This window comes from Aphelocoma coerulescens, chromosome 6, assembly GCF_041296385.1.
Source record: "Aphelocoma coerulescens isolate FSJ_1873_10779 chromosome 6, UR_Acoe_1.0, whole genome shotgun sequence".
NCBI lineage: Eukaryota > Metazoa > Chordata > Aves > Passeriformes > Corvidae > Aphelocoma > Aphelocoma coerulescens.
This window is the reverse complement of record NC_091020.1, coordinates 11511576-11535405: the sequence shown is the minus strand read 5'-3', so window position 1 is coordinate 11535405 and position 23830 is coordinate 11511576. Positions and strand designations below refer to the sequence as shown.

Genomic DNA, 23830 nt, shown 5'->3' with positions numbered 1-23830 from the left:
GGGAGGTGCCAAGCTCTGCTCCGTGGTTTCAACCACCGAGACACCAGGCAATGGGCAGAAACAGATGCATAGGAAGTTCCATCTAAACAACAAGCAGAACTTCTTTACTGTGTGCAGGTGACCACACACTGGGACAGATTGCCCAGACCTTGTGGAATCTCTCTATCTAGAGATATTAAAGAACTGTCTGGATACAGTTCTGTGCAGTGTGCTCTAGGACAACCCTGCTTGGACCAGATGACCCACTGTGATCCTTTCCAATTGTTTTAAGGCCATCTCTCTGTGAGCAGTTTCCCTTCACAACTGACGTGATCTTCTCTCCTCCCTGCCAAACTCCTTGGCTGATGTTCACCTCAAATTTGACCAGCTGTTTGTTCTACTGTCAGCGTCTAATCGGGTATTAAAAAACCCTGCAAATAACTGCAGCTGGAAGAATTAACTCCGTGTATTTATTAACTCCGACGCTTAAGTGCACTAACACTACCTTGGCCGCTCCCTGGCAGAAATGGAAGGCTGCAGAAGGGCTGCTTCCCTGAAGGAAAGGCAGCTGGCAGAGGCGCTGTGAGCGGTGAGGAGCCGGCTCCAGCGGTTCGTGGATTACACGGGCGCGGGCGCGGCTGTTCCGGCCGGGGGACGTTCCGGCCGGGGGGTGTCGCTGGCGCCCCGCGAACGCCTCGCCCGGGGCCGCAGAGCGCAGCCGTGCCCGGGCCGAGGGGCCCTGCGCCGGCGCGGCCATGGCAGCGGAGCGCGGCATGGCGGCCGAGGCCCTGGTGGGGCAGGTGGTGCTGCCCGGGGATCTCCTGCTGCTCCCCGCGCACTACGACGAGGACGCGGAGGGCGATCGGCTGCGGCTGAGCGCGGGCGCGGCGCCGCAGGGGCGGCTGCTCTGCGGGCCGGGGCTGCGGCGCAGCGGGGCCGGGCTGCTGGTGACCAAGTGCGGGCTGCTGCGGCACCGGCCCGCGGGCGGCGGCGCGTACTGGGTGGACTCGCAGCAGAAGCGGGTACGGGCGCGGCGGGACCCGGCTGTGTGTGTGTATGCGAGTGTGTGTTGTCCCCGTCTCGCCCGCGCTCCCCTGACCCTCTGTCCGCCTCCCCCGCTGCAGTACGTGCCGGTGAAGGGCGACCACGTTATAGGGATCGTGACGGCCAAAGCGGGGGATGTGTTCAGACTGGATGTGGGCGGCAGCGAGCCGGCGTCCCTGTCCTACCTGGCCTTCGAGGGCGCCACGAAGAGGAACAGGCCAAACGTGCAGGTGGGTGCCCTGTAGCTGGCGCTGTAGCCACGTCGTTTGGTGGCGCTTCTGTTGCGTTTCAGTAGCTTGTCTTAGTGGAAATGTTTGTGTAAATTGCATGTTAGAGGAGGTGTGCAGGCCTAATTGTAATGGTTTCGCCTTGGCCCTCCTCGGAGGGTTTTGCACCATTAGGCCCCGGGCTTTCTGAGGTTTCTTAGGAGGACTGTAACTAGTGGTTTGCTGTCTCTCAGGTGGCTGGCAGCTTCCCTCATGTTTTCATTTGCCGGCAGCAGATGCAGTTCATGAGTAATGTGCATCCAAAAGAGCACTCCGACGTTAAGGTTTTAAAACAAGCTTTTATGCCATATGATGCTGCTGGAAAATGTTAGTTGTGTGGGGTTTCTAACAGCACTATTGTGAACGGTTGTGTGGCACATGCATGCCACAGTTTCTGCACTCGGATGAAATGCCATCACCAGAATGTAAAATGAACTGTAAAGAAAAACAAAATAGGCTGGTGTGATTTTTTTTTTCTTGTCCTTCTAAGTGATTATAAGAGCAGGTTGCTTAGGCTGTTAATAATATCCTTGAATTCTGAAGAAAGAGGAGTTAATATTTGGTATTTAAGAAAAACAGAGTTATTTAACTCCATTAAAAAAAAATTCTGTCCTTTTATCTTACAAATTCCAGTAGGGGTACAAGATAATTGTTTGTGGAGGGTGCTGTCTCTAGTAGAAGAGAAAATTAAAATTCCTAGTATATCAGTTCGGTTTTGTGTCACTATTGTTTTAAAACTATTTTGTGGCCTCAGTAGAGGATGTTTATCAATTGTTATAAATGTGCACTGTGATTTCCTCTATTGCTTTTTGACACTGTTTTGTTTAGGTGGGAGATCTTGTTTATGGTCAGTTCGTTGTAGCAAATAAAGACATGGAACCAGAGATGGTCTGTATAGACAGCAGTGGAAAATCAAGTGGAATGGGATTAATTGGACAAGATGGCTTCCTCTTTAAAGTTTCTTTAGGTCTAATAAGAAAGTAAGTACTAACAAATGTAAATAGTCACTCTTATGTGTAATGTGGTGGGTAAGATTCCCACAACTATTTCCTCTGAGCCGTGTGGGCAGTTTGGTAAATCAGACTGTATAATTCTTGTAGTGCATTTAAACCACTTTTACTGAATAGAGTATGGACATTGGCCTAGAAGGAAAGTTTATTTTTCCTCTTAAGAGGCTTAGAAGCTCTTTTGTATGGTGTTGCATGACCTGTTTAAAAAAAGTGGTGTGGTTGCTAAGGCAGTATGGAAAATAAACTAGTGATCTGGGGAAATCAAACATTTAGGATAGTGTTTCAGGTATGTGCATACTACCTTGGAGTTTAAAACTTGGTAATGCTTATTGTCCTTTTTCTGCTTAATGGCATAGTGGAGGGCGTATGTTTGGCTGACAGCTGATTAAAGGGGTCTTTGCATATCAGTACACATTATTTTCTGACTTCCAAAGAAAAAATAAATTGCATTGAAATAAAGATACAGATTAAAAAATGTTAGTATTTTAGTTTAAAACTGACACATTAATCCAGGAACTGTTTCATAAACTTTTAAATGTATTGTGAGCTTTGGAGTTACTTATGTTGATGTAAATACAAGATTTTTTTTGTGACTATCAAAGAATACCAGATTACATGGATAAACAATAGTCAAACTTTGTTGTTGCTTTTTGGGTGGAGTTTTTTGTTTGTTTTTGTTGTTCTTTGGATAAGCAATCTGGAGGTGCAGAGCAGCTCTTTCCTACCTGTAACTGTCTGATTTATATGTCCTAGCAGAAGTGTGCATGAACTGATAGGAAAAATTTTTTCAGCCATTCTGTTTTCCAAATTTTGTCTGTATGCAAGTAAAAAAATAACAGCATATTACAAGTAAACTACTAAATCCTGATATGCTTTTAGTTTTTGTAAATACTTGTTCTAGCTTGATTTAATCCTAGGCATATTGCAGTATTTAGTATGCTGTCATCTAATAAAAATGAAGTAGTCTGTTTATTGCTGCTAATACTCTTGCCTGAAGTAGAAGGGAAGTCCTGTTTTGAAAGACACCTCTGGGGTGTCAGCTTTATAAATAGCGCTTCCAAAATGTCATTTTCTCAAACAGTGTGCTTTTAGAATTTATTAGATCATAAAATTGTTGTAAAAGTATCAATTCACTTTAAATTTGTCAGGGGTTACTTCTGAATTTAATGAGAAAAAAAGAACTAAATTTACAGCTGTTTTATTTTTTAGATGCATGTATTTTATACGAGGGGAGCTTTAAAAATCTGATACTGTATTGCTATTTTGGATGTATATGCAACTTGATCATCTCTGTGTTTCTTAAATAGCTCCCATAACAGCAGTACTGCTGCAGTTATTGGTCAATAATAATGTGGTGTCTGTAAGTGTGAGCACTTCTTCCTCTGACATTTTTTGGTCTTGTTCACAGGCTCTTGGCTCCCAAATGTGAAATAATTCAGGAGTTATCACAATTGTACCCATTTGAGCTGGTGCTGGGAATGAATGGAAGAATATGGGTAAAAGCAAAAACAGTTCAACAGACTTTAATTATAGTAAATATTTTGGAAGCCTGTGAGTATATGACTGCAGAACAGAGAAAACAAGCGCTTGCCAAACTGTCAGGGAACTGATAAGAGGAAACCTTGAGGATTTGTTTGTGATGACTGTTTTGGTTATTTTTGTATTCAGATTTATATTAAAAGCATTTTTTAAAATTAAGTACTAGACTTTGGTTGTTCTTCATTTCCTTTCTTTATCCACTCAGCTTGTTTTTGTGTTGTTTAAGGAGTTGATTTCGACTCACCTTTGTGATTATGAAGCCCTGTTTACGTTCATGAATTTTCTGTCTAATACGAAGATGGTCTCTAGATGCTTTCATTAGCTCTGAATTTTGAAGCGTAACTACTTAGGTCTTCTTTAAAAAACTGGTCATTTTATGAACTGCATGTGGGTTTTTTTATAGTTACTAACATTTCAAACAATCCTGTTTACTTGGAGTAGCAAAAAGTATCCCACAGGTCTTTAATTTTGGAATTTTGGTCAGGTGCTCTATTTACAGAGTGACATGAAGTAATTATTTAATATAGTATGAAATTTGGGAATAGAAATGCAGATAGAGAATACCAGAAAACAAATGCAGGGTGTAACGTTAAAGAACCATAGGGTGGTTAAGGTAAATGATCAGATAAGACCAAAAAATGTTCACAGTGACATTATCACTTTCCCTAAGAGATAGCCTGCCTAGTAGTATTGAGGGCATAGTGATTAAGATGTCATAACAATAGCCATGGGTTTCTTGATTCTAGACACTGATTTATTTTCTTTATTAACAGTATAAAGATACCATAGAACTTTGCTAAATGTTTAGCAAAATCAACATTTCTAAGAAAAGCTATGTTGGGCTTCTTTGTGTTACAGTCCCTCAGATGCATATGGAAGAGATGCTGTCCTAGGAAGGGTAAACTCTCCGTGAATTTTAGTATGTGTGTAATTTGCTACTGTTCTGAGAGAGAAAGATTAATGGAAGGGTAGTAACTGATGCCTTCTTCCTGTGGGAGAAAAGCTTGATTGTAGGTACCTAATGAACTGCTTGCAGCTGTTAGGCAGTCATTTAGATCTGTGACGTTTTGTGGTTCTTAATAAGCTGAATGGTTTAATAGCAATAGTTAAAGGAAATTATTAAAAATGAACTAATTAGGGTAAGCCTGAATACCATCTTAATTAAAGTGGAAAGATAATTTTTCCTGTTTATTCTGTGTTTCATCCAAAGCTCAACCTATGGCATTTGATGATAGGGTTGTCTTTGGCATCTGTGCCATTTAGAAATTGCTTCATTTCAGAGCCACTCCTCTGAGTCATTTGTAATGTGCTTACCTTGGGCTTCCCCTGGTTCAACAAGAACACAACTCTGATGGTTTCCATGTGAGTCAAATGGCTACAATTCAGCATTCTTTGTGAATTTCACTGGTCTCCCTGTTTAACATCTAGGGCATTGCTCATCTGGCTTGGTAGATCTTTAGTCATCTTTTTTTGCCTGTCATCTACCAGGTGAAGTGACTTTCATTCATATCCCATAAACTTTTTGGGTCTGTAATCTTTCTCTTACTACACTTGAGAAGCTGTAAATTGATAAGGATTTCAAGAACTGTTCTTCTCCAGAGTTTTTTCAATTTCAGCTAACCAGGGCCTTTTCAGGGTGTCTGTTATTGGAACAATAGCTGGCATAGGCAGAAGAGCATTTGCCAAATTATCTCAGGGTGCTAACTTGTTTTTTTGTGAATGTTCTGGGATCGTAATAAAACCACAGGAATGGGCAATGACATGGATCATTTCCTGGATAGTTGTGGCTTGAAATGGAATTAGCGTTAGCACTCCCCTTTACCTAAGCAACCTCCTTTCCCTCCCAAAAGCCTGCATTCCAAGCTTAACCTGCAAGATACAAATGAACAACCCCTGTTAAAATGCTGGTTTGGTAGTGCAGCATAGCAAATGGCAACCTTGAAAGTTCTTAGCATAATCAGCACACTATTTCATACCACACAGCATTCTGTCCCACCCTCACCCGCTTATCACCCAAATACAAGAACAGGATACAAAAGGCATTAAAATTATGCTTGTTATTAATTTAGCAAAATGAAATAACCAAAAAATTCTTGGGTTTTACCCCCTACACAATGATTTTAAGTATCTGCTACATTTAAGTTTGTTGGACAGTTTATACAGTGGAAAAAAAATACCGTGGATGTGAACAAAATGGGTGTGGGGAAAAAAGCTTGAAAAGTACACTTACACACATACTAACAGAAGGCGATACTCACATTTTATTTTGGTTTTTTTTTTTTACTTGGGCAAAGAAAAGCTTATCAACATTCCTCAAACCAAGTGCAATTTGACAGGCTTTATGTAACAAAACATTCAGGCAAAATCTAAACAATATCTTTGCAAACTTTTAGTTCTATTTTAGTGACTAAACCAGTCATGAGGAAGAATTACGGAGTATAATTTGGTTCTAGGAAGAAAGGCTGATCATGATTTAGTTATGTACTCTGCTGTAAGTCTTGCACATTCCCATTAAAGGCACTTAAACCCATATGTTTTTGGAAATAGGACTTGCAGAAGGGATGCTGTGGACTTGGAATGTACCTTGCTAAGTAAGTAGAATGTCTTTTCTGTTGCATTTCTCCATGATGTTCATGCTTATCAGGTTAAGTCGTTATTCAGAGCCATTCATTTCAGATACTCTGATTATTGTGCATTGGATACTCTGTTATATTGTTTTTCTTTCAAGCTGTTGTGATCAAGTTATGTAAAAATGATAGATAGCAGCATGAAAATTGTGCATATGCTCATGAGAGCACAACCTCTTAAAAAGAAAGTTCACCAAGAATTAAACAGAAAGCATATGTTGAAAGTATGAAATACATAGTTTGTGGTCTTTCCTAGGCTGATGTTGTATAAAGACCAAGAACAAATACTGTCATAAAATGCAGATATGCAGTGCTGAAATTCAGTTTGATAGTAACACATTTATGTTTTGCTCTAGCAGAAGAAGGTTACACAGACAAATAGCTCAGTATAATAAGAAGATTAAGAGCTTAACTCTAAAGCTGTGGTTAGAGAGTGTGGCTGTAACTCTGCTAGATTAGTAGTTTACTGTGCCTAACTACTCATTACAGCCTTGCCACCAGGAGTTGGAACTGAAGCTTTCTGGCATGTATATTTGATTCCTAGCCAAGTTCTGTCAAAATGACCCACATTGGCATCAACACTTCTAATACCAGGGCTATTTTGGTTTTATAACATGGATGTTCTTTAGCAAAAGAGGCCATGGAATTTTTCTCCCAGATTTTAAATATTAAGAGCAGAAATACGATGCTATCTTTGTGGATAATTTGGGATGTTCAAGACCCTGGTTTTGCTTGTAGAGCCTGAGGCTTGATCACTATTCTAGTGGCTTGAATAGCCATTAAAAATAACCTTTTTTTACTGGTCTTCAGTGTCCTACCTAATATGACAATACTAAAAAAAATCAGAGTGACATTTTTTGTAGCACTGCAATAAACAGGAGACAGGCAAACTATAGCCCACAGATTCTATTTTGCTTACACTTAGTAATTACACTTACCTGACACAAAGATATTTAAAGACTGAAGGACAGTGGGAGGACTGCTGACCTCATCTGCACTTTCCAAATGCCTTGGTTATCTTTTGTCTTGTAAATGGTAGGCTTTTCTGTGATTCAGTGTTTATTAGGCTATTGCAAAAGAGATTTGTTATAAGAATCTGTATACTCGATGAAAAGACTTACTAATTCTTTCTTCCTGTTCTTGTCCAGATGGAGGGTATTGCACCAATCTCTTCTTGGTGTCCCACTGTGAACTGCTTATGTGAATGAACTAATTTCAAAAGACCTGTATTTCCTTTGGTTTCTTCTGTGACTACTGCACTCTGATCTTAGCTAACATAAATCTGAGATTCTGTGTCTGGGCAGACTGGTGTGTTTATTTCCTGAGAATCAGGATGAGGTTGAGAACACCACTACATGAGTACATGTCACTGTACAGCCTCCAAACAAGAGACAGCTTTTGCATGGCCTAGCAGAGATCTACGTCAGTCTGCATCTGTGTGCGTTTGCCTTTAGTAGCACATAGGTAAAAGTTCAAGCTGTATTTTTTTTTTTTTTGTATCTACATCTAATCTTATTGGCTTAGTATCGAAAATCTTAATTATTCTGGAAGTCCTTTTACAGACCTAGGGCCTAGATCCTGCCTTAGTCCACCACTGTCTTTCCTTGTTGCTTTAGAGATCTTCTGTTTCCTCATAGAAAAGACAACTTGTTTAGTATAAGCCATTTGTCTAACAATGCCCTTGGTCTAAGGCTGATCTATAGAAGCATGATCCAACAAGAAAAAGAAATAACCCCTGAAATAACACATAGCTTTGTCATTCTGTACATGAATCGAAAGTTTCGTAATGCTAGATCATGTTTTAGCACAGCTACTGATACAGTGCATTCTGACTTACACACAGGCATGCCAGGGAAATTTAATTAACTGATGTACAAGCAGTTCACAGACTGATTCTCCTCATTCACTGCTATAAAACTGAACTATGAAGGCAGGAAGAGAAGGGCTGAATGGGCTTTTTAAGAACACTGTTCAGAACTGGGGATTTGAAGATTAAATAATGGTGTCTGTTGCTTTGTGAAATGTGCATGTGTGTGCGTTAGAGAGTTTATTAGTCTCTTTTTGTAAGGGGAAAAGTATGTGAATAACATCTGAAAGGGTGTATGGAAAAGCTAAACTTTTCATAGATCATAGATCAATCATAATATGATTTTATCAAGAGGGAAAACCAGAAAACCAAAGAAGTCAAATTCCCATTCAGCTTTCCTGACAAAATTTCACTACTTTTCTGAAGCGATGAAAGCAAGGATAGTCTTGATAAGGACAAAGTAAGGTTGCTGCAGCTCTACTTAATGCAACACAGCAACTTTTCAAAGAAAGCAAGCATTCAAAGGATTTTTCTGCTTTGTAAAGTAGGACAGTATTCCTGGATGGAATCCGGATGTGTGGGCTCAGATTTTTCTGCATCTTTTGGAACGTTTTTACAATAGGGACAAATGAAGTCAGAGTCACTTCTGAGATTAACTGCTTGTTATTCTTGCCTGGTGCCTTGTCATGGACTCCTGGCCAGGGAAAAGAATAAATAGATATTTTCTTTTTGTGACAGGTGTTTTTTTTTTTTTTTTCCTCCTCAGCAATATTGGCTACCTTGGAACTGTGAAGGCCAGCAGCCAGGTTGTTAGAGGTGTAATGTGTAGACGTATCATTAAGAAAAAATTCGTTTAGTGTGCTTACCATGGAAGAAAAATAATGGAGCTGCCATTCTACCATTGCCAAATGATGTCAGCTGGGTCCACAACCATGGTAAAATTCAGAAGAAAGGAATGTTGACAGCCTGCAGAAATTAGGATTTTAATTATATCAAGATGGCTGACAAAATCTGCCTATTTTTTTTGCTCATAATGTTTTTCCAAAGATTGCTGTGTCAGCATGGCAGATACATATATTCTAATGCTGATTGCATTTTAAAAAAATGACAAAGTCACTTCAGCATGTTTGGTGTTGACAGAGAACCTTCCCACACTGATTGAGGAGAAAAAGCAGAGATATGGTTTCATGTATTTCCCAGGACAAAAGCAGCCACAAATTCTCAATCCTTCTAAATTCCCCATTTCTTTCAGGCAGTCCGGTAATGCTGTTTCTGCCATGAGGTTTGCTTAGGTTACTTTTTTATTGCTGCTAAAACCGAGTGGCTTTAGTGCTTTTTATAATCCATTTGATTTCTAAAAGAATGTGTATAGATAAAAGCATAACTACCACAATTTTGGGCAAAAAGACCAAAATCTTTTCCTTGCAACTACCTCAGCCAATGCCACTCTGACATGTGCCATGCAACATGGTGCAATAGGCTCTGTCTTGCAGAACTTGCTGTTCCATGTGGCTTTCTGGCAGCACATGGCTGCTGCTGTGCTCTGCTGTAGGAGCAGAGTGATAAGAAAAGGCCATTTTGTCTAGTTAAGTTTGGAACGTGATGAAAAACTGTTTGGTGGAACGTAGACACTCCAGTACCATCAAAAGGGTTGTGTTCATTCTCCTGAGCTACTGTTGTGTTACCGACCAGACTGTTCTGTCTGTCATTGATACTACCTTTTTTTTTTTTTTTTTTGGTTGTTTTTGGGGATTTTAGGTGCCAGGTTAACAGGAGTCCTCAGGAAATAGTCCCAAGGTAGTGAAGATGAGTCCTCTGAGTTTGTTGGAGTGGTGTGGTTGGAGTTGGAGTTGTGGTTGGTTGGAGTGGTGCCTAATGACCACAAGCATCTGAAAAGCGTGTTTGTTAAAGGATGTGGTGACATGTTATTGGCTGGCTTATCTGAGCAAGTATATTCTTGAATGCAATATATATGCAAACATTTTAAGTGCCCCGTTAATCAGATTACTTGAATGATAAGCTCACTACATTCTTGGACTCAGGTCGTTATGGGTTGGGTGCTTTTTTTTGTCTTGCATATTTAAGCACTGTATCCCATAATGTATTTCGTTTCTTTCTTTGCTTAGCCAGAAGCTACAGTAGCCCCGGAGAGGAGGCAGTGGGTTCCGAGAGAGAACAGAAGACTAACGGCGGGGATAATCCCGCTGGCCGCCCCGGCGCAGAGCCGCCGGGCCGAGTTCGGGGCACCGAGCGCTGCCGGCAGCGGTGCGTGCGCGGAGAGCGCCGGGGGCGGTGCCGGCGGCCGCGGGCCGGGAGCGGCGGCGCTGTGAGTGCGGGGCCGGGGGGTCGCGGTGCGAGTGCGGGGCCGTGACGGTGCGAGTGCGGGGCCGGGCGGTCGCGGTGCGAGTGCGGGGCAGTGACGGTGCGAGTGCGGGGCAGTGACGGTGCGAGTGCGGTCGGCGCTGTGAGTGCGGTCGGCGCTGTGAGTGCGAGCGTGCGGCCGCGGGTGCGTGCGGCGCGTCGGGGTGGGCGGGGCGGCGCTGTGAGTGCGGGGCCGCGGCGTGGGCGCCCGGCGGGCGGGAGGCCCACGGGATCGCTTTGTGCCGCCCCGGGCCGAGCTGTACCCCCCGGGGGTGCTGTTTCCCTCCCCGCTGGTCCCGGGTCGCAGCCGCAGTGCGCCGGCGGGGAGGAGGCGGCGGTGATCGCCGGCTGCTGATCACCGAGGGGCGGCCGGGGACCCCCGCGACTCCCGCCATCGGAGCTCTGCTGCCCACCCCGAGCTGTCGAGGTTTGAAATCCTGCTTATGTCCGCCCTCGTGGTTTAACGTTTTGAGAGATCCCTGCTTGCTTCGCAGACTTATCCTGTGTAAGTAGGCACAGCAAGATCCGTGAAGGACGAAGAGGCTCCGTGCTTCGTTTCTCATTTCGTTCCTGATGCGCTGGTTGGGTCCTGGGTGCAATGGCACAGCTCAGGAAATCCCCTTTGAGCTGCTCGAAGGACCAGCTTGGAGCTCTCCCAGCCTTTTCTTTTACGACCACAGGGGCACTGTTCCCATCAGACCTGGTGCATAGCAGGCGATAAAAGGGGAAGCAAGGTTGTGGGGAAATTGTTCTGCACTGGCTGGGTGTATGGCGATGTGTTACAGCCTCGTTTATGCATAGAGCCCCCCTGCCCTATGGGGTGGAGTTGAAACGTGTCCATTTTCTTGTGTCTTTGCTTTTAATAATAATTTTGCTGTTATTAATTGTATAGCGTGAGAACTGTGAAAGTTAGAATATAAGCAAGGCCTAAAACCCCAAAAAGGTGGGAAAATCTTAATTTAAGGTTGAATCTGCAGGACTTAGAATTCTTGGATCTGCTGGGTGGGAACAGGAGGGATCACTTGCTGCCTAGCACCTTCTGTGCTTTCAGTGAATGCTGATTTTTATTATTAGCGGGTCTGTTGGTATTCCCTTTCCTCCCCCACCTCTGCAGACTGACACAGGGTGCAGCTTTCCTGCTTTGGATCACTAGCAGACCAAGCCATGAGTTCATCCTGTATTATCTTCAGATAGGTACCTTTTGCAGTTCTGTGCTCCATGAAATATGTCCCATCTCCGTGGTATCCATTTGCTGACTGATTAGAGATCTGAGTTTTTCCATATACAGTATCTAGCGGCCTGTTCCCTCTCAATACAAGAGAGCTGGAAGATTTCCAAAGTTGTGTGCCAGAGCTCTTTGCTCTTGCTTGCTCGAAAGAAAAGGCTTGTTGAGATGTTGGGTTTCTTCAAAACAGTCTGAAAATAGGAGCGATTATTTGGTCTAACAACTAACTTCCTTTCAAAGGAAGGAGTATGGTTTGTTTGCTTGATACAGCAACTTTCTCTACAGCTACAGCCAAGAGCACAGAATTCAGCAGTGAACCATGCACGGATTGGGAAGAAACCTAAAAAGATGATCATTATTCTTGACTCAAGGAGTGGTTTGTTAGGTCTTTACAATGGCAAAAAGAAAGGAAAAAAATCCCTTGTTTTGTGAAAATTACATTCATGCCACCAGAAATGTTAGGAGGCTTCTCTGTGATTTGATATTGGTGTTTACAGGCTGATTTAAGTTGGAAGAGACCTCCTAAGTTTCTCCAGTACTTAGCCCTGCTTCAAGCAGGGCTAAATTTGAAGGTCTCTCAGGATGCTGTATTTCGTAATCCTTAATGGTATTTAAAAGCTCATGAAATCTTGATGAGCATGTTACCAGGTTATTGTGAATTGTAAATTTTCTTTATAGGAGTTAGCTTACAAAGATATTTGTAATCATGACTCATTTGGGGGAGGGGGGGAGGGGGCAGAATGTCTCATAAAAAATCAGCTCAGCTTGTTTGGGATACACAAGTTCCGACAAAGCTCTGAAACATTTTTAGGCTTGATATGGAATGTCTTGGAGAAGCTGGAGTGGGAGAGAAAGGAAGAACAAGCAGTGGTCAAAGCTGCTTTATGCTAGAGAGTATTTGCTAGTGCAGTCCCAATTGTAAGACAGTTTTGTTTTTAGGAAAAGTATGTAAGTAAATCTGTTTGCTACTCTGAGTCTTATTGACATCTTGAAAACAGAGGCTTTTTTTTTTTTTTTTTGACACAGCTGGAATGGGTCCTGTTTATGCTGTTAAAATAAATGTTTAAGGATAGCTGTCCTCTTAATGACAATTTCTTTATAGTTGTGGGTGGGAGGGAAATGAGACATCTGGAAAACCATGTCTTGACAAAAGTGAAGACCATCCACTGGCACTTAAAACAGGATTAAGATTAATCTTGTTTAAATTCTGGTTAACTGAGTACTGACAGGCCATAAAATAACTCACTGTTATTTTGTAGATCTCTTGTGGTCACCACAAAAACAGACACACAAAAAGATGTTTTTCCTTTTTTTCTTTGGCCTCTGCTGTTTAAAGAGGAGTGTTCATTCTTTTCTGGAAGTTTTAGCAGACTTGAGAGATTGAAGATCTGATAGTCCCAGAGAAAATTATGCTTTTTAGCAAATGGATGTTGCCACTAGAGAAGGTAACTGACCATAGAAACACTGGGTTAATTCACTAGTACAGCCTCTATACTATTTTTTTTCCTAATATTGTGCATTGTGATGACTTTTTAATTGTTTCCAGGGTTGTTTGTATTGTTTTGGCATACAGTGCACATGTGTGAAGGGGTTAGATGTAGAATAGGCTGAAACATAGGGAAAACGTTTCCTGTAAAAATGCCCAGTTCTACAGAAGAGCATGGCTTAGCATGCAGATCTTAAAGCTGTGTTCCCAGCTTCAGAAAAGCTTTCTGTAATTCCTGTTCCCTGTACCTACCCACCCCATTAAAAGGGTAAACACGTGTTGACTTTAAAAAAAAAAAGGTTGAATGATTAAGATAGCTGCAAATGAGCCTTGCCCTGGATTGGACAGCCGCTTGGTTTTATCACCTCAGGGTGGCTGGGCGGGGATTGGCAGAGACAGGAGAGCCCGGTCCTGCAAAGTCAGAGGCTCCGGAGCTGGACTCCTCCCCAGCCCTGCCCCTCGCACCCGTGCAGTGCAGTTTGGCTCCTCTCCTGCCTGCTCACGCCTGCAGGAGCTGCTGGTGGCCGAAGCTCATGCAGCCTGCATGGGTTCTGGTGAGTGCTGCACCCCTGCTAAAGGCTTGCGGGATGCTGTCCTGTCTCTTCTCATGGATTGTGGTTTATGGGATGCTTTCTTGTGTCTTCTTATTGCTGATCAGTGTTTAAAAACTTGATCACAAGGCAGTTGTGTTTGTATTTTAAGGTGGGGGGGAGGGTTGTGAAGTCCTTTTGAGCTTCAGATTTCCTTAATAAACAGCAGCTAACCAGAAATGAAGCTGCTAGTTGCAAATGCTCAGCTGTTTTCCAGTCAGTCTCGCCACTTGGGGTACAATGACATGATGTGTCAGGGCTCAGCCTGTCTTGTTAGCAAATGTTTTAATAATCCTGCCTGCTGCTTCCCATGCATATTTTTCAAAGTGGCTCATTATGGTGTTTGCTTAGCAGGGGAGGAATTTAGGTATCACCCTGCAGAGCTGCATTTTCCTTTCTCCTATTTATAGAAATAGCAAAAATTTCACATATTTGAATAAGGGTATTTTTTTGTCACTGTGTGGAGACCGAAGAGTCCAAGTAAACTGAAGAGGTGTGTTGACTAAGCTTCATGATCTCCTGGATCAATGACCACTGATTTGAAGCTTTTTTGAGATGCTATTTATGCTAATAAAAATAAAAAGCTATGTGAGAACTACTCATTAATCACTTGCCACAAACTTTGCAACATTTTTGTACGCAAATGATGTACAAAGGAGTAATACTTGGGTCCTTCACCCCCCTGTAACTATGAGTTAAGAAGAAAACACTTCTTGATCTGATGAGATTGAAATCCAAAGAATAGTCGAGTAGTTGGACTCTGGGAGGGAGCAGGGCTATAGCCTTTTGGGTATGCCACAGAGATTTTCAGTCTTAAGGATATTGCTGCATTACATACATTTTGAGTTACATTTGCATCATTCCAAAGGCTGGGGTCAGGATGGTCTCTGGCAGGTGTCAGAGGCAGATACAAAAAAAATGTCATTACAACGTGTCTTCATGTTTGAAAGAAGTATGTAAAGAAAGCTGATACGTCAAGGACGTTTTCACTTGGTTAGAAATAAGTGGTGAAATAGGGTAGGATCTGTGCTCTTATCTGCATGATGTTTGTGTAAACTGGCCTTGTTTCTTGCTTGGGATCATGGATTACTTAAGTTTCTAGATGCCATGATCCTTCCTTCCTTGAAACCAAGTATACTGTTAAAAGAACAATGTGATCTTTTTTCTTTTGTTTCCCAATGTTGTATTTGTTTATCAGCAGTATTCTGGAGCTGGGCTTAAGGATAGAAAGGGGTTCTCTCAAACAAAATTCTGGGCACAAAAGTGAGGAGCTACTCCTAATTGTTTCTGAATTCTGGCAACAGCTGTGGGGATAAAAATCATGTGTATGTGTCTGGGTTATTGCCAGTCACAGTTCAAAAGTGTAATATTTTATTACATTTATTAGGGTGGGGATATCACCCATACAAAAGTATATATAGACAGCAATATTCACCAAAATATTCTATCAGGAAATAGGGGGTTTGTGGGGAAAAAAAAAAGAAAAAAAATCCATTCTTCATAATGTGTAATGCTACAGTTGTGTGAGTGCAAATCTACAGCCCTTGTGATGTAAGTGACTTCTTATACTGCCAAAACTCCAGTGACTCTTGTACCAGTTATTACTCAGAGCTGGATGTTGAACTTTGTCCATGAGGCAGGGCAAAGTTGATTTCCAGCATCCTCAGTAACTGATACTGCCTCACTGGAGGGTGCCTGTCAGCCCTTTCCAGGCTTGTGAAACACTTGCAAGGGTCAGGATTGGGCTGTGGGGGAGGTTGTGGATGGAAGGTGGTGAAACAAAATTGCCAGCTAACTCAAGCCACCGGTAACCACAAGCAGGGTTTGTACTTTCACACTGGAGTATTTGGACGTAATGGTTCCCATTGCAATGCTATCAGTTCTCACTGGTGGGTGTGAGTTTAGGCTGTTTGTTCCTGCTGTCCTTTCTGCTTTAGCAAGAGTGGCAATGAGTTAGCATAGGGAATGAAGGTGCTGTCCCAGGCATGTTTGTAATGTTGGATCACTGGGTAATAAAATGGTTGCAAGTCTACATTTTTCTGTCTGCAAGCATGAGCTCTAAGTTTGGCTTGGTGCCTGCTTTGGTTCTCAGTGGGGAACTGTAAGGAATGTGAAAGGTTACCAGTTACGATGAACCAGATATAGCAGGTTTAGATTTCTTTTTTTCCCAAGCCTTCTGTAGTATATTTGTAAAGTTCACTGTTTAATACAGATTAGTGTGTGCAAAACATTTAATTTACAAATGCTTCTTTTTTTGAAAGCAACTGCTGTCTTCCTGTAATAACTTAGGTTACTGGCTAACATACAGGTCATATTGTTAGAGCCTCTTTATTACACACATGCACTTCGATCATCTTTCTCCTCATTGCATTTGAGCACTTTAATAATTAACGTTTTTGTCAGCTTGGTAGCAGGGAAGGATAAGAACATCTTGTTAATATCTAGTTTTGATGTAGGTCAGGCACAGAACTGGAATGTAATCTCTATCTTTTAAAACCCATTTCAGTACATTAATAAATATACAAATCATCTCCATTAAACCAAAACTACCTGCATGAGCTTTTAGTTGTTTTAATCCAATTCATCCTCCTCTGGCATCACTGATGTCCAGTGTCAGAACTGTTCTTTCTTTCTCATTCCAGAAATGTCCTTCCTGCCTGACTTGGGGACCTTCACCATGGGCATGTGGTCTATTGGCCTTGGAGCCATTGGTGCAGCTGTGACGGGGATCGTCCTTGCTAACACTGACTTATTTTTGTCCAAGCCGGAAAAGGCTACATTGGAGTTTTTAGAGGAGATAGAGCTAAAAACTTTGGGTTCAGGTAAGATTCTGGCTATTTCAGACCATATTCTTCAATAATTGGACTTTTATAAAAACCTTTCTAAGGCCAGGTTTGGAAGCAGTTTTCTTAGTCTTTCCTAGTTATGACATGTAATTGATATCCAATATTTCTGGTGAAGGAAAAGCAACCAAAACTGTTATTTCTGGATGAAACAAGATACCCTTCTAAAAACCAATAATGCACGAATATCCTCCTATACATATAGATTTTATTTCTTCTCCTGTTAGACTATATTTGAATGTGGAATTCTCTGCAGTGCTTTGTATTGGTCCATAAAGTATTAATCATTATAAACAAGAATGACTGATATTGTTATTGATGTTGTTTCTCCTGTACAAACAGAACAAAGGACATTCAAAGCAGGTGAACTATGGAAGGAGAATGGTGCAGTGATCATGGCTGTACGAAGACCTGGATGATTTTTGTGCAGAGAGGTACTTGCTGGGCCTGGGAATTAATTAGAAGAGTTAAGGTCTCCTTGCATAGATACTCTGTAAATAAAGGGAGGGGATGAATAGGACAGTCATCAAATACATCTAAAACATCTGAAAGTTTTTGTTTTCTTCTTCAAACTGATCACCAGCTACCAGCACACTTAGTTTCCTTTGCAGCTGGTTTGTGTGGTCCAGGTCCTGAGCATTTTCCTTCTGAAGGTGATGGTTACACAATTTTTACATCTGCCAGGGACCTAGCCCATGGTAATTATAAAAGGGAGATTGCACAAAATCCAGTTGGTAATGAGTCTTATGAGCTAGTTATACATATAGAGTCCAGAATAAATCTCTGAGCCAGACAGTCTCTGGTCAAATATAGCTCAAGATTGGATTGGCAGAAAGCCATCAGATAAAGCTCATCTGCAAAAAAAGAGCTGTGCCTAGAGGGAGTCCCTCTTTGTTCTGGGTGCTAAATGTGAGGCAGGAAGGTACAGACTCTGAAGATAAGGAGTTACTGTTCCATAACAAGGTGGGTTGGAAAACAAATTTTGATCCTTAAGTTGACATTAGGCTCCTTGGGTGGAGCTTCTTGGAAGGAGACACCTAAAACACGATTTGAATGTAGTGAGTGCCTGGGAACAGCCAGAGCATCTTGGACATTGTTTCTCATAGCTATAGGGAAAAATAGTTATTATGTTGTTACTCACTACTCTATAACATGGAGTAATTAATATTGTAACCACTTCATTACAGCATCTGCTCCCATCAATAGTAATTGCTTAAGTACGTGTAGAATTCATGGAAGGTTAAAGTGCTTTTCTCTCTGAACAGGTGTAGTGTGGGCAGGAGGAGAATGCACGTACATGCCTGATTCTGTGACTTTCACACACAGTCAGTCAGGAATCCATGAGTGATTTATTATTATTATTAATGAAAGTTTTAAATTTTCCTGTCTGTTCATCCCCATCTGTTTGCTACTTGGTACTCTAAATTCTAGATGTCCTGCAAGCCTTTCAGTTAAGGTATTTCAGTTAGGTGACTGAAAGTGATCATGTAAACTGTGTCCATGTTTTTAAAGTGTGGAGTTGGTTTTTTTTGGTGGGAATTTTGTCCAGTGAAAGGACCTTTCTCCATGGGATAGGAAATCTATTTTCAGTGCATACTCTGGTCTGTTCAAAACCTCAGGGATCTTTGTATAAACTATGGGAATTGGGATTTCTTCAGGAGAACAAAAAACCCAGCAGATGAGTGGTGACACCTTACACTCTTACACACCAGAAAAAGCAGTATTCCTTGTGGGATACTGAAAGTCTGTGAAGGAATTCACTGATTATTTTTACTGGGGGATTTAGGAAGGAGATTGTACCTTCATTACTTGCTTTAAACCTGTATAGCCTGCTCCAGCACAGAGCCCTCAAAATACTTTGCAGAAGTACTGATAATGGTGGATGCCAACTTGGAAAAAAGAATTGAAAATTCTGAAAAAGTTAAGTGATGTGCAGGCATTATATTTTTACCATTCTTAAATATTTTAGACGATAATTGAAGCCCTATTACAGGCAGGGTATATCTACAGCTTTGAGTTAAAAAAAAAGATGTTTTCTTCAGGGTTAATATTTTATTAAAGAATGTGCTTCCTCCATGCTTAACAAAGAAAATTGTAGTAAATCTGATGAAGAGCTGCCTAGGAGTACAGCTAGCTTAAATGTTACAGGTCTGTTTCTGGTTTGTGCCTCAAGCTAGAATTTATGTGTTTCTGATGGTCTTGAAATTCAAGGTGAACCTTTCCAACCTCCATTTATTGACTGAAATGTTCGGGTTTTTTCCTTTGCTTAGGAGGCTTCTGAGCTCTCCTCTCTGAAACCCCAGCTGTCCAAGCTGGGTGTCCCTCTCTATGCTGTTGTGAAAGAGAAGATAGGGACTGAAGTGGAGGATTTTCAGCATTATTTCAAAGGAGAAATCTTTCTGGATGAAAAGGTATAGTGAAGTCGGTGTTCTCCTTTTGTTTAAAAACAAACCTAAGAATGCCTTCTTTGAAGAGCTTGTATAAATAAGTAGAATGTAGTCTGAATGAAAAAGGATTTAGTAGCTCTGTAGTTTAAGAAGTTAATTGGTTTTGTTTTTCTATATTTATACATTCTGCTGAGCTTACAAGCTGCGGTGTAGCTATGCACTGATAATGTGCTGTTGCAAGATTATTCCTCCCCTTTAACAGATAAACAATATGGCCTGTTAATATTTATTCCTTTCTTCCACTGGCTGTGTGACTTGCTGATGTTTACAATGTGTGAATCAAGGTTTGAAGGTGACACAATTTATGGTGTACAGGCCAGATTGCAGTGATATGGCTTGTCCCAGTACACTGGCACGTGCTGGATTGCCAATCTCATGTCATACAGAACCACAGCCCTGCTTTCCCCTTACACCAGGAGACATATTTAAAAATCATTTGTCTGCTGAAAAAAAAAGAATATGTAATACTCAAAATCAGCTAGATGATCCCTTTATTTTCTCTGTCTGCCCTGCCTGTGTGAAAGAATCAGGCTGAATTTAAAAAAAAACCAACAACCAACTGAACAAAAAACATGTTTATCCCGAAGCACCACTGTTGTCAGCAATAGGAATGTTGGTACATGGGGCTTAAATACTTGTGGATGAGCTTAAAATCCACATGAATGAGAAGTCTTTTTTACTTTTTTTGCTGATGTATTTTCTGTTTCCCTGCAGAAAGGCTTTTACGGTCCACGCAGACGCAAAATGATGTTGTCAGGCTTTTTCCGCTTGGGAGTTTGGCAAAATTTCTTCCGTGCGTGGAGAAGTGGATATAGTGGAAATCTGGAAGGAGAAGGATTCACCCTGGGAGGTGTATATGTGATTGGGGCAGGAAGACAGGTACTGCGGGCCACCTAGGAGGCTTTTATGTCTTGTATAAGACAAGAAGTTGTTTCCTGGAATTGTTCAGTTGGGCAGTGGATCTCTTGTAGGGAGATGTATCTGAATTTCTCTCTTGTGTCTTTGATTAGGGTGTTTTACTGGAGCATCGTGAGAAAGAATTTGGAGACAAAGTCAGCCTTCCATCTGTCCTTGAAGCTGCTGAGAAGATAAAACCACAAGCTTCATAAGTGGAAAAACAGCTGCACATGTTTCTGATTAGAGCTTGAAATGTAGAATGCATCCATGTCTTGAATGTGCAGTGTCATTGCTTAACTATTTAGGGATCAATGCACAGGAAAGGTTCTCTATTCAAACATAGAAAAAGATGAAAATCCTCTTGGATTGTTTTTTGTTCCTTTGCAGCCTTCCAGGTGGTCAGGATTTTGACTGGTCCTTTGTATCTGACTGTATTAATGAAAGGCTGGGTCTAAAATCTGACCTAGCCTAGATGTTTTCAGTCAGAGACAGTCAGTTGAAAACCTGTCTACCTAGGGAAACAAAACTCTGCTAAGGCTGGAATAATGGAGTGCCAGCTGAGGGGAAGAGATAATAAAACTTTATGTAAATGAAATGCCTTTGGTTTTTGCTTTTTCATTACCATGTAAACACATCTGTGTTTCTAGAGGACTACATACTGTCAGTCTAATTCTGAGATTTTGCATTCAAGACATGGCACTATGTCTGCACAGTGAGTTTCTTGTTAGTTAACTACTGGCTGTAGATCTTCTAGCTCCATGTGATTCCCTGCAAGGAGGATAATTGTGGCACGAGGACAGGTTCCTTTTTTGTGTTTAAGATTCTCTTAAAAAAATTACATCATTATGAATTAAATCCTGACCTTTTTTTCTTAGTATTTATGTCCAGGTAAAACTGATTTTAACCAAAAATATTTATATGCTCTTCAGAGTCTGTTCTTCACAGTTCCCAGAAACAACACTACCAGTGAGAATTTTGAGTGATTCATATGTTTCATTTGGAAACTAAACAGAAATTGGACTCGTGTGCTACTATCAGCTGAAATTTGTGTTTGACTGTTTTGGGGGATGAAGGAACAAGATTTGGAGAGTACAGCAGCAAAGTCTATAGCAAATTGACTCTGTGATATGGACTTCCTCTATAAAGGCCCTCCTTGGAGCCATGGACAGGTGCAGAGCACCTGTATTGTCTCTGTCCATGTTCAGAGCTGCCCAGGTCACCATGCCCATAAATGCTCTTGGATTCTCAAAGACATAAAAATGCCTGGCTGGAGATGGGCTCTTTGGAGCCAGGCTGTTCCATGAAATAAAGAAATGTGCCTGAGGGATTCTTTTCCTGGGTTTAACTGCTGAAAGGCAATACTGGTATTGTGTGCTGACACAAGGCCCCTAAAAAGTTCAAAGCATCATGTAAGTGTCCACTTGTCTGCAGTAGGGGTATGGATACTTGGAAGTGCAAGTGGTGGGAAACACGAGAGATGCCAAAAGAAATGGGTGCGAGCTACAGTTCCTTACAGTTGCAAGAGGCTGTGAACAACAAAGATCTTACAGCAGGAGTATTCTGGATCATGGCTTCTGCAGAGTTCTGAGTTTTCTTTCTCATGGGAACTAGAAAGCTTTGCCATTTGCAGAGAATGGATCTTGCACAAAGACCAGTAAAGGAGGTACTGATCTTAGACCTGCATTTCAGGCCTTATCCCAAGGGCTGTTTATGCATTTCACATAAACATGAAATGTGAAAGGCATAAACAGTCCTTGGAGAATGGGATGGAAGCCAGATAAATTCCAAGAATCTGAAGATAAAGTGAAGTGCCTGTAGAACCTGCTAAATCTGGAGAGCATTTCCTTACAATTTTGTGTACATGCAACTGAATTCCACCTACTCTGTCAGAGCTGGCTGCCCAGTCTGCAGGGAGCCCTAGATGGTGACAAGGATGCCATGGGGCTGCGGCCCTGCTCTTAGCCTACCCAAAGGGATTGGAAACAGAAGCAGGAAGCTATGTTGTCCAGCATTTGGAATGTTTATTGGAAGTATAATGGCTGTCAAACATACAAATCACTAATGCTACAACATGCTGAAGTGTTCCTGTAGGGTAAACACCTTTTTAGAAAAACCCATGAGGTTTCTGAATTTATTAAAGTACTCATGGAAACTGAAAGTTCTCTGCTCGGGCAGGTTCCCCAGAGGCATTTACACAATAACCATGTCAGAGGTCTTTTCCTGCTCTAAACAGCGTTAGTTCCTGTAAACAGTTAGTGCACTTGATTTGAGAGTTACATAAGCTTACCTGCATTTCAAAGTTTTATAACTCTGTATTTCAGAAATGAAATCAAAATTTGGAGCCTTAGAAGGTAAAAATGACATTTGAAATTGTTCTGAAAAATTATCGATAAATCTGATGATTTTTTTCAAGCCAGCCTTGGGATTAGTTGGAGTTAACTCATCTGTTCTGAACTCCATGTTTACAAAATAAAAATGGGAAGGATAGAAAATAGGTGGTGCCTAGCAGCTAGGAACAGTTAATAACCATTGGAAATGGGCCATAAGCCAAATAACTAAAATTGCAGCAAAATAGTAAAGGAGGAACAAATGAAATCGAAGTGAATTTCCAATACTGGAGACTGAATTTAGAATGCTCACTGAAAAAAAAAATTACAGTTGTTGATTTTGTTGTGCTAACAGCTACCTCTGCTGGCCCAGTTCTTTGTATGCATTTAATGTTTTGATTTTTTTTCTTTTAACACAACATGTACCCAAATCTAAATCACTTCTAGGCACATCAAATATCACATCATGCTTAAACACTCAGCTGGTTACTGGAAACTAATAATTGAAAGTTTGTTATTCTGAGATGTGCATTTTGCAGCCATGCAGTATGATACTATTTATTTTCACCTTTAGATGAAGATGGATCAGGTCAGTAGGAAAGTGCACAAAGTGCAAGGGTAGGGCTTGAGAAACAAAACTCTGCTATAGTAATTTCTCTTCAATCAACTTTTCCTTGTTTGTCAGCCCATTTATCTTTTTTTCAGCACATAACCGGGGTTAATAAAAATATTTTAAAAATGAAAATGCCACGAAGTCAATGATGTAGGTGTAATATAGGAAAGAGCTTTTTATTTGAACTTAACGGATCACCAATTGTATTTTCTATGTGCAGTCTCCTTTTAGGGCCATTAGAAAGATGGTCTGCTGTAGAGGGTGTTCTTGGTTCTGCATTTTTGTTTCCCCATGCGGGTTCTCTGTTCCCACGGCTTTCAAATTGCCTGCCCTTGGTGCCATTTGCGAATATCCACAACGAGACGGGCATGCCAAGGGACCCCTGCCATTTTCTGATGCGTTTCCTGTGATGCACTGTGGTAGAAAAAAAGAATGAGCAAGTTTCTCTTTCTCTCCGCACCGCTGGATGTCACTGCTACCCAGCCAAAATGCAGGTGAGCGGTAAACCCGAGGGGTTTTCTGCAGTAGAAGATTTGCTTACCAGGTTCCAGGAACAGACCACTGTAGGGCCCGATTCGGCTGAAGAAAGCTGTTGGAAAAGACATCTATCCCTGCGACCTTTTCACTTGTGTGGACGTTTTCCCTTCAAGGATAAGAAACTTGGAGGAAGAATATATTGTATTGAATGACAGTCTGCGGTATATAGATATTTCTAAGTACTAGTATTTCCAGTATTTCTAAGAGGGAATAAATTATGAACAGACTCATT

The 23830-nt window shown here is 41.4% G+C and overlaps 2 protein-coding genes across 5 annotated transcripts; both read left to right on the top strand.

Annotated features, from left to right (window-relative positions):
- The first annotated feature begins 658 nt into the window (after positions 1-658).
- Positions 659-4005, top strand: EXOSC3 (exosome component 3). The gene is made up of 4 exons (XM_069019221.1): positions 659-1001; positions 1104-1253; positions 2118-2269; positions 3708-4005. Exons 1-4 carry the CDS (start codon positions 735-737, stop codon positions 3907-3909), a joined length of 771 nt encoding a protein of 256 aa, XP_068875322.1. The 5' UTR covers positions 659-734; the 3' UTR covers positions 3910-4005.
- PRXL2A (peroxiredoxin like 2A) lies at positions 1176-20716 on the top strand. 4 transcript variants are annotated; one of them, XM_069019220.1, is made up of 6 exons: positions 1176-1253; positions 16577-16756; positions 17120-17211; positions 19048-19188; positions 19939-20103; positions 20235-20716. In XM_069019220.1, the coding sequence occupies exons 2-6, from the start codon at positions 16579-16581 to the stop codon at positions 20331-20333; spliced, it is 675 nt and encodes a 224-aa protein (XP_068875321.1). In that variant the 5' UTR covers positions 1176-1253; positions 16577-16578; the 3' UTR covers positions 20334-20716. The 4 variants fall into 4 exon arrangements, with proteins under 4 accessions (XP_068875321.1, XP_068875320.1, XP_068875319.1 ...); XM_069019219.1 differs by lacking the exon at positions 1176-1253 and adding an exon at positions 10497-10598; XM_069019218.1 differs by lacking the exon at positions 1176-1253 and adding an exon at positions 11049-11138.
- The last annotated feature ends 3114 nt before the right edge of the window (positions 20717-23830 follow it).